The 11,206-nt window shown below is 43.1% G+C and overlaps 1 protein-coding gene across 1 annotated transcript; it reads left to right on the forward strand.

Annotated features, from left to right (window-relative positions):
- Positions 1–7,736: 7,736 nt before the first annotated feature.
- LOC129358483 (transcription factor MafB-like) lies at positions 7,737–10,203 on the forward strand. Its single transcript, XM_055027569.1, has one exon. The coding sequence runs from the start codon at positions 8,175–8,177 to the stop codon at positions 9,123–9,125; it is 951 nt and encodes a 316-aa protein (XP_054883544.1). The 5' UTR covers positions 7,737–8,174; the 3' UTR covers positions 9,126–10,203.
- The last annotated feature ends 1,003 nt before the right edge of the window (positions 10,204–11,206 follow it).

Below are 11,206 nucleotides of genomic sequence, written 5' to 3' on the forward strand. Positions count from 1 at the left end.
ACCTGGACTGAGCAATAAATGAAGCTTGCCTTTCATTATAGACTTTTGTGTTTACAAAACAGCCGATTGGACGAAGCATTGCCCCGAGGAGTAGATGTTGTGTATACAGTTAAGGCAGAAAGGCAAAGATGTGGCGTTGAGGTGTAAAAACGATCCTCCAATCTTCTTTTTTTTTGAAACAAGAGATTCTCAGATGTTGTCTCAACAGATAAACATTTTAAATGAATTGTGTCTTCAATTTGAAACGGATAACTGAAACAATATTTACACAAAAGTACTTCTGTCCACCTTGTCACTGTGTTTTCATTCAAGCTTGTTTCTATGTAGCGTAGAGTAACAAATGACTGAACAATGAATTAGGAAAGGGGAAAAAAAATTAAGCTTGTGATGGTTACTGTCGTTTGCTGGAAGACATGCTGGTGTGCGCCATCCTGGTGTTACTGGATGAGTTTGAACTAGCTACATTTCAAAGGTCGTCTTATGGCAACCAAGAAAACCTGAAAAACGTGCCACCAGGTCCCGGAAGACCAATCACGGTCAGTGGAAAATGAAAGTGTTCATCCTTCAAGCCTCATCGTCTGTAAAGCAGCAACCCAGTGAAGTGAGCTGTGACCCATTTCTTGTAGATGCCTGCAGATGCAGATAAGGCATTGCCATGGTGATGCATAAACATACAGAGCCTTGCAGAGCGTTCACATGTACTTAATATGTTTTATTTGGAACTATAGAATAAACTGAACACAAAATAGTGCAAGTTTGGGAAGTGGTGAAACAAACAGTGGTTTTGGATAATTTTTTTTCACAAATAAAGGCATGAATAGTGTCCTGAAGGGTTTTTATTCTGGGACCTGAGATTGAAATGCAGTGAGAATATGTTACTGCATGCACTGCAGAATTAGTAGAAAGTGTGAGAATAGCACAAGCCCAGCCAGATAGGATGGAAATGGATTGTCGTTTTCATAGAATGACACAGATCCTCAATTGAATTTACAGCAGTTCTAGACTTTGACTGGGCCATTCTAACATGTACAGTCACATTCAATAAATAAAAAATATGCCTTGCAATGAGGCTGAATAAAAACATCAAATAAAAACATCGAGATGGATGGATTAGTATATATATATGCATATACACATATTTGCACGAAAAATTAACTTTTATTTCTCACTAAATGTATAGATGTATATTTAAAGTGTTTGTATGTTGAGAGCAAAGTAGGACTGACGTGAAAATTCATGTTTGTGTTCAAATTTGGCCGAGAACACCGATTTCTGATGTACGCTTTCATGAAAGAGAAAAAGAGAAATGTTGCTTAAAGGACCAGTATTATGTATTTTCCCAGCCATAAAGTATCATCTTAGAGCACAATCAAGTAACTGTGTTCCCTTCCGTTGCTACAAAAATGCTGCATATATCAAATATGACTTAAAAGAAATGTGACCTTGTTGAAGTTGTGCCTGTGTCTCTTTAAAAGCTCATGCTCTTTCTGAAACCTTCAATAAGTCATCAAAACGTCGCTCCTCTATTAACCTTTTAACATCATTTTTACCAACATTCCACTGAGAAGTAGCTCGTATAATGAGCTCAGCAGTTCTTTGCTAATTGCTGCTGGCTAGTCTGAAGGAGCTGAGTTTGGGAGTTGCAGGGGAGGGATGTGAGGCAGAAACTTGGAAACTGGAGCTGTGGAGGAGGAGCTGTGTCTCCAAGGCGGAGTCCAGTCCATTCAGTCATTTTGTACAGCTGAGTGGTTGTCATGGAGACTAAAGCACTTCTCAAACATATATGAAAGAATCAAGGCAACACTGGAGATATATTTTGGAATAACATTGTAACATGATGTAAAGCTCATAAAAATCGATTTTACATAATACTGACCCTTTAATAATTTACTCTCTTTAGTAACTGCCAGGTTTTCTTGTACTCCATCTTAAGTCCAGAGCACACTAGCTATTTTGTTGTTGCATTTCCCAGATGATCAATATATAAAAAACCTGATTGTCTTTGCTGCTGAAAAAGAAAATGAGAGTTACTGTGGAGAAAAGCAAAATATATTTTAGAATTTAATTTAAGAATTCTAAGAAAAGCATCAGAATTTTTCGGCTTTTTTCAACAGATGATAAAAAGCGTCGCAGTAATTTTATTTAGAAGTGCACTTCCAAGCGAGGCCAGCAGATGACAGAACTTTAGGTCTGGTTGCTTATCAATTCCCATAGGAAAAGAATGTTTTTCTAATGGTACCAATGACATTAGCAGTGATGTCATAACTCTATGACACCACAAAGGAATCTCTCTCTTGAATGTAGCTCACAGAAAGCGTTTTGTCAGACCTGTTCCACAGTTCTACTGCAGCAGATCACTCTTCACAGCACGTTCGAAAGTCATTGAAACAAGCGGGATATCTATTGTAGATATTGCACGCCTTTCATCGACATGAAGCAACAACAGATTGCATGTAACCATGAAGCTTTTCCAGCCAAGCTTTCATGGGTCGACATAATGGACCTTAACGTCCAAGTCGACTACGACGCTGTCGTTTTCCCTTTTGAGGAAGACAGCGACAGCCCCATTGAGCCGGAAGATGTACCATCAGAGATCCAGGGGGAATCAAGTCCTTCCGGCCACTTTGAGAATCCAACATCTTCAGAAGCCAAGCAGAAAACAACTCGGTCTGCTGGCTTCGAGATCACCCCCTCAGTGGAAGTCGTGGACAAGACAAGCCGACACATCACTGATCTGACAAAGCAGGTCGACGAGCTTAAAAAGGAGTTACAGAGTAAGACCTTCGACCTCCAAGAAGAACGAGACCGAAGGATTGCATGTGAGGCTGAAGTGAAATCACAGCAGCAGGAGATTCAAAGACTGCAGAGCATGTTAGAAAAAGAACGTCACCAGCAAGTCAAACGAGATCATGACAGAAACGTGCCAGAAACTACAGGAGGCTCTTCCAAAGTTACAGCTAATAAGAGCCTTCTTCAACAACTAGATTACTTCAAGAGGGAGGCTGTAAAACACGCCTCCCATAACAAAGGACTGATAGAAGTAATGGTTGAAGAATATAGGGTGAGACTGAAATATGAGGAGCAGCTCAAGAGACATGCTGAGCAAGCTGCTAAATTTGTAGAACAGGAGGAAACAGTGAAATTGTTGCAGGGTCAGGTTGAAGACCTGAAACTGAAGTTAAAACTCGCTATGGAAAACAATCATCCAAGAGTCTCCACCCAACCAGAGACACCCCTGCAACTGGAGGAGTCCAAGGAAAGAGAGACCTTGAATCATCCAGGGGTCTCCATCCATAGCCTGGCTCAGCCTTTGCACCGACCCACATCCAGGTTGCAAAGAGAGGAGTCCACGCAAAGCCAGACCTCCACACAAACATGGAGGCCCGAGGAAAAGACGTCCAGGCAACCAACCTCCACAGGTTGCATGGAGGGCCTTCATGGCATTGGCAGGAAGGGTAAGCTATGCCCGGCTCGGCCTTTACGCCGACCCACACCCGGCTGGAACTAACCTGGGTCACTATCCAAACCCAGGTTTGGATAAAACGCTGCAGTAATTAATTGATTCATTGGTCTCTCTAAATTGTCTTAAGGTGTGAATGTGTGTGTGCAAGGATAAGTGTGTTAGATGATGGATGAATGAATATTTGTTAAAAGTGTCTGACAGTAGAATATGATCCAGAGAATCTGTGAAAAGTTCTCTGGCTCTGCTACTGTCCAGAAAAGACCAATCAGAACCAAAGACAAACTTTTGGTTCTGATTGGTTTCTAATGTGTTGAATGTGTCTCAGCACATTCAACACATTAGACTATTAGTCTACTGCAGCTATACAATTGGCAGAAATACATCCCAACATATCATCACTGATTATTTATAGAATGATTTATAAAACAGGTTTGTCAAAACTATTTCAACCCATATTAGAACTTTGAATTGATTTCCCTTCATTTTAGTAGCTGCAATTTTGCCCAACCCACATATTTTCCCTAACCCTAACCAATACTAGTCTATTCCTAACCCTAACATGAACTAAAACTTAATTTGGATCTTACCTCTAAATGTACCCCTGACCCAAATCAATGAGTCCATCATATTAGGACCAGGCTTTGGTCCTAATATGATGGAACTAATGCAGTGTTTCTCAATGCCCTCCTCAGGTGGATCCCCTGCCTGCATGTTTTAGGTGATCTCCTTCTGCCACACACCTGGATTGAATCTGTGTGTGATTAACAGGCTTCTGCAGTACTTGATGACTGCAGAAGAGGTCATGCAATCATTTGGATCAGCTGTTCTGAAATAGAGACACATCTAAAACATGCAGAGCAGGGGGGGCCTGAGGACTGGGATTGAGAAACACTGACCTAAAGTGACACTGGACATATAAAGGTGCATTCACACCAAATGCGTTTTGAGCGTCAGGTGCGTCTGGTTTGCATTAAATGTCTATATGGAGACGCTTCGAGCGTCTAGCGCGGCGCGATTTGAACCGTTTGGAGCGTTTGACACATCAAGCGCATCCAACACTCCACATAGACTTTGAATGTAAACCAGACTTTCCTGATGCTCAAAACGTATTTGATGTGAATGAACCAGTAGAATGTTCAGTTCCACTGGTAACAATGACATCAGCAGTGATGACATCACTCTTTGATGATGTCACTCTTTGATACATCAAATGAATCTCTCTCCTGAGTGAAACACACAGGCTATTTTTACACATCTGTTCCTGTTTCAGACTTTTGAGTTCTAACTTATGAATCTTCTACAGGAGGATTGTTACAATTATCTGAAGGTAGAATCAGCCCAGTACAGGTTCACATTCTCAGGTGAGAGAGACTCACCTGGTGTAAAGTTGATTTCTTGGTACTGGAATTACACTGAAGATAAATTAGTTTAATCAAAACGCGTCACGAATATGTGAGCATTTGTGTGTCTGCATAGAAATTAGGTCTCTGGACCAAATGCAACTTTTTACGAGTTTTCTTCCTGTTTTGCCCTGGTATTCTCCTTAACTTGTCTTTCTCATCAACTCAGATCACCTTCTTTGTCCCTGCTGAAAACTGGGACAGCTCTACTCCGTGATGTTTTAAGGGCCTCTTTCATTCAGGGTGATGTGAACTGATAGTTTTCCGCTACATGTGGCGTTTTGCATGTAGGCCAGCACGATACATTTCGGTGTTATCTGACCAGAGCGCCTTCTTCCACATGTTTGCTGTGACCCTTGCCTCTTTTGTGGCAAACAAGACTTTCCCTGGCTTTCTTATGAATGTGACTTCCCATAAAGAACAGATTTGTGGAGCGCAAAACTCATAAGTGTCCTGTGGGTCTCTTGGTTGCTTCTGTTTAGTTTGGGCCAAAGTCTTGCTCGGTTTGGAACCTTCTCAGAAAAGCCCCATTAATACTGAGGAGACATTTCACAAAGTGATTTTATTTACCGATTTTGAAGGCAGTTGCGTGTACTCGATTTGATTTGGTGGTATTGTAGTACAGAGGTGTGAACATAAATGCATCCCACATTCTTTTTGGGAAAAGAAATTGGAACCATGTATCATTTTCCTCCATAATTTTGTGCCACTTTGTGTCGCTCATTTGTATAAAACCTAAAAAATTCCACTAAGTTTTGTGGTTCTAATGTGACAAAATGTGCAAAAGGGGGATGGATATATTAGGAATTGGTGGTTTGCTCTGCGTGCTCGGAATACATTTTCAGAGGGCTTCATGTTTTCACGCACAGTAATTATTACATATACTGTTTGGCTTTTATAGTTCTATGTTTCCCATAACTTATACAATCACTCGGGTCTCTTGGCACGTGTCCTGGTATGTGTCCCTGAGAAATCCTTACTCAGTCACACTGTCTCCTCTTTTTCCTCAATTCCCAGAAAATCAAACTAGCTAAAACAATGCCAGGCCATTCTTTTACAGTAATTTCTATTGGTTTTGGCTTGAGTCCTTTAGGTTTTGTCAGTGAGATTTTCACTGGTAGTGCGCGTTGACAGAGGGTCACCCCAGGGCGCGCGCCGTAACCCTTTGAGATCCTTTGCAATCGGAATACATGTTGGCACTTTGTGTGTAATCGCTCAGGTTTTCGTCTGTTTCTGGGCTTTCTGTGAAGGCCGGATGGAGGACATTAGTGAATAAACAGCATCATGAATGCCAAGGAACATTGCTGACATGCCAGGGCGGACATAGTGCAGAAGTTTAAAGCTGTGGTAGTGTAAAGGAAAACACTATCCCCATCATCTGACAATGGAAGGAGTACGGCTCCTAGACACGCCCTTCCACCTAAACTGACAGGTGACATTAGATAAGAGAAGCAGCTAAGATCTCCATGGTGACTCTGGAAGAGGTGAAGAAGATCCAATGCTTAATTTGACGTCAAGACGCCGAATAGTCAAGAACATAGAAAACTTGGCATGAAGCAAAATGTTAGAAGTCTTGCTTATTTTGTTGAGGACAATTAGTATTCACGAATATGCATTGGCGTGTTTTTTCTCTTAATACAAACAGTAATTCAACGTATGTGTGTGTGAGGGGAATATATTAATTAAAAGTCTTTTAAAACCAAAAGTTCCAACCAAGGACTGAGTTTGCAAATTAGCTTGTGGCTAGAAAACCTGCGAACAAAACAATGCCTGTTTAGTTTTCAACATCAGGGTTTCCCCCAGTGTGTTATAAACTTGGCAGACCACCAGCCTTCACTTTACTATTTTGCCACTGTGGGACATGGTGGTGGTCACAGGAGAATCAGCCCACAGCCAGAACTACAGTGAAACAGTTTAAAACAAGGCATTTGTGTGTGATTAAGAGTCCCAGTCAAAGTCCCAACCAACAATACATTGAGAATTAGTAGTAAAACCTGAACGCTGATGGTCACAAACTTTATCTATTCAACCTGGCTGAGCTTGTTGTCTTGCAAACAGGAAGACGACAAACGTGCAAAACCGAAAACTTTTGTAACCATGTCCTTTTTTGTCCACCTCAGGAATGTGTCTCAAAACAATAAAAAATAAAAAAATAAAATCAGCAACTTTACTAGAAACGGCTAATAGAGTTTCTGAGAAGGCTCGTGCAAAATATTGTCAATATTCTTATTGCCAGGGTTTATTTTGTCAGTATTATGTTTGCCATATTGTTTTTTTTTTTGTTGTTGTTTTGTTTTTGTTTTGTTTTGTTTTTTGCTTGATCTACAAACAGCAGTGTTTCATTGGTAATTTAAAAACAGGCTGCAATGAACATGGTCTCGGCACGTCACAGTTCTGAGTTTGGTAAATCCCTTATCTTGCGCCTGCAGTGTGAACTTTTGTCCACAAGATGTCAGTATTCACAAAAGTACAACTCGGGAAGACTACATGAACCAGTGTTGTTTTCAATGACCTGACTCCCTGTCCTCTTTTTTGTGTCTATTTTTATATATTTATTTATCTAATGAAAAATAAATAACCAAATAAATAAATACGTTATGTGAAAAAAAATATGGTATTTCAGACCCAATTTAGATCAGATTCATTCAGTGGTGAGGGATTGATAAATGCCCCTCTGCTCTCTAAACATTCAGGCTGACAGCACACACCACTATGAGTCAGGAGAAAATCTCAATTAAAATAGGTAGAACAATGATCTTTACATACTGGTGTTCGGTTTAAAAAAAAAAAAAGCTTCTCCCGTGGACTGTAGGAGAGGGAGACGCGGAACAGCTTTTATGCAAATCAGCCAGTTCAGCATGTTTCCATTGGAGAGCAGCGTGGAGGTGTAAGTGTGGAAGGCGTGACTTCGTGTCAGTTCAGCTTTATGAAGAAAGTGCGCTTCTCCTGAGCTCACAGAGGTGCGTCCAGCGTTCAGGAGTCCTCACAACTCTCAGATCCGGGGTTCCTCCACCCGGGCAAGCAGCGCTCATTAGGTTTGGGAGATACTGGTTTTTTTTGTTGTTTGTTTGTTTTTGTTTTTTTACTTTTTTTTTTTTTTAACTTTTTTCAAAAAATATCGATTTTAAAGTTTGGAGGTACTTTCCCTTTTTCTTTTTTGCAAGTGAAGTCCCCCCCCCCCTCCTTTTTTTTCCTCCTCACTGCATGAAATACGCTTGGAGCTGCGTGACGAGGCCCCCTTGTTCCATATCACATCCTGACTTGGAGTGGTGGTCGTGGTGGTGGTGTGGGGGGTCTGCAGAATACTCCCCATGGATTTCGCCAACGACTTTGACTTCATGAAGTTCGGCGTCAAGAAGGAGACCATGCAGAGCCTTGAGCGCTCCTTCATCGGGCCGTGCGGCCAGCTGCAGAGACCGGACTCCGTCTCCTCCACCCCGGGCAGCACGCCTTGCAACTCGGTCCCCTCGTCGCCAAACGTCAACCCGAACGAGCAGAGAACCAACCCCGGGAGCGACCAGTTCTGGATACCCAACAACAACGGCGGGTACCCTCACCAGATGTACCCCCAAGCCTTCGGCCTGACGCCCGAGGACGCGATGGAGGCCCTAATAGGGGCCACGACGCAGCAGGGACACCCGTCTGCGCCCCACGGCCACCACCCGCAGTCCTACCAGCCGGACTACGACGGCTACGGCCACCTGAGCGACCCCGTCCAGCACTACCCGGGCCTCCCGGGTCACCCCGACCTGCAGGGCATCCCGGGCAGCCATTGCCCGGACGCCTATCTGAAAGACGAAATGGGGAGCGAGTCCCCGGAGTCGCCGGAGGCCCAGCAGGTCCTCGGGGCCCACCACCACCACCAGCTCCAGCCGCCGCACGGCCGCCACGACCGGCGGTCCAACGCGGAGACGCACTTCTCGGACGAGCAGCTGGTCTCCATGTCCGTCCGGGAGCTCAACCGGCTACTGCGGGGCCTGAGCAAGGAGGAGGTGATGCGGCTGAAGCAGAAGCGCCGGACCCTGAAGAACCGGGGCTACGCGCAGTCGTGCCGCTTCAAGCGCGTGCAGCAGAAGCACATCCTGGAGCACGAGAAGACGAGCCTGGTGACGCAGGTGGAGCAGCTGAAGCACGAACTGAGCAGGCTGGTCCGGGAGAGGGACGCGTACAAACTCAAATGCGAGAAGCTGTCCGGTGCGAACTGCTTCCACGAAACCGGCTCCACCAGCGACAACCCTTCCTCACCAGAGTATTTAATGTGAGTTAGTCATTTAAAACAACAACAGCAACAGAATTCATCCTCATCATTGAGACGCAGTGACTGAAATAATAGTTTAAAACAACACAAACTAATGAGAATGAGTGGGGGGGAGGTATGGGGGGGGGGGGGGGGGTTGCAGTGATGCATGCATGCTGGTCATGTATGAGATGTTTTTATTTTATACTGCCATAGCTTATCTGTATTTTGTCTGAAAGGAAATACTTGAAATCAGATTTGCTTTTATTAGCATCCATGTAATCATTTAGTTAATGGTTCATTTTTATTGAGGTGATTTTTTTCTCTCTCTCTCTCTGCTTTTCTTTTTATTGCTCAAATCATGGTTTGTGTTTTTGCTTGTTTTATTTTGGGGGGTTGGGGTTCAGGGGGGTTTGTTTGGGTGGGAGAGAATGAATTACTGAAACAAGTCATACTCTGCGAATTGGATTCTGCTGGACAGTATCAGCCTTTCTTCCAAAAAATATCTAATTATGCAAAATATATATATGTAGGGTTTTTTTCTCCATCTAATACCTGTTTTTTTTTATTTGTTGTTTTGTTTTGGGTTTTTTTTTTTTTTGTCTTTTTCATTTATTTGGATCAATAAACCTAATCTGACAGTTTAACTTTGAGTCTTATCTGCAGACAAATCATTTTCCTGCTCTTAACCATCGCTACCGTGCAACATCACCTCACACTCTTCCTCATCTTTGTCGCCTTGTCAGATTAGTTTGCCACAGAGATGCACCGACTGTTTGGTGTTTGTTTTATTCTTTTTGCCGATACCGACGTCCAGTTTTCCTTTGAGGTCCGATCTGCCGATATTGCTGCCACAACACGACCGAGTAAGTTTTATTCCCACTCAAAAAGTGCGTGAAAGAAAAGAGAAGCTGCGAGCCGATGTTTTATGGAGCAGAAATGATGCAGGATGTAGTTTTTTTTTAGTGTTTCAGATGTTGGTTATTGATTATTTTCCCCTAGGAACTAATACTCATTTAAAAACATGTAATGGAGTCCTTTTTGATAGCATAAAAAACGAATAAGTTGCGAGATTATTTCTCATTTATGCTGATTTTAATAAACCCCAGTACAGTTAATCAAAGAGCATGTTTTTCATTGATGCGTCGATGGGCCAAAACTGGTGGGAGTTTCTAGTTTTGGTGCAATAAAGCTGCCAGTTCCATTTAATTTTAGTTTTTTTTTGTTGTTGTTGTCACAAGATTATCTCCATTCATGCATCAAATCTTTACCCCTCTAATCTTTTTATTAAAGGTTCAATTAAAGACGATAGTGTTTATGGACTGCAAGTAGGGGAGGTTTGAACACCGATGCCTTCAGCAAACATGGCTGAAAATCTGATTTTCCAGTGTTTTCATCCGCCGTCCGGCGAAGAGGGAGGCTGATCGGTTCTTTTCAAGCTCTGGCCGATTGATCCAGATGACGCTTCACATTTACGGGAACCTCGTCGAGCACTTTTGTCTCAGTGATATTCATCATGTCAAATTGGACTAGAGCAAAGAAGAAGAAAGCGAAGGTTACAGCCATTCTGCACAGACGAGCTTGCAGCAGCACGACGCGCGTAAACACGAAAAGGAAACAGATGTGTGCAGGCGCAGACGTCGCTTCCTCAATGTTCTGCCGCTTTAAAATAATCCCCTGCACCGAGACTCACTTCTTAGTTTTTATTTTTCGAGCCAAAGCGGTTCGGCGGACCCGCTTGGCGTTGTGCATCGGTGAACGGTCATTGCCTGACCTTTGCCCTCTGCGGAGTGCTGCTTCCTGTGGGACCCCCGGGGCCTGTGAAAGGTATCGGGCAGGGGGGGCTGCAGGGCACAGATAAAACAGAGTGGAAATCAGGCTTCCCCTCGACTCTCTTCCTCAGACAAACACATCACCTCTGCATTCATCACCAGAGGAAGAGAGAAACAAGCAGCACACGGCGCAGCTGGCCCTGCTCTGGAGGAATTTTCTCCATACGTCGTTTTGTTGTTTTTCTCTCTCTCTTTTTTTAACGTGTGTGTGTGTGTGTGTGCGTGTGTGTGTGTGTGAAAACTTAACAGCAAAGTTCCGGACTGAAGATCATTC

Source organism: Poeciliopsis prolifica, unplaced genomic scaffold (genome assembly GCF_027474105.1).
Source record: "Poeciliopsis prolifica strain line A6 unplaced genomic scaffold, Auburn_PproV2 SCAFFOLD003, whole genome shotgun sequence".
NCBI classification, from domain to species: domain Eukaryota; kingdom Metazoa; phylum Chordata; class Actinopteri; order Cyprinodontiformes; family Poeciliidae; genus Poeciliopsis; species Poeciliopsis prolifica.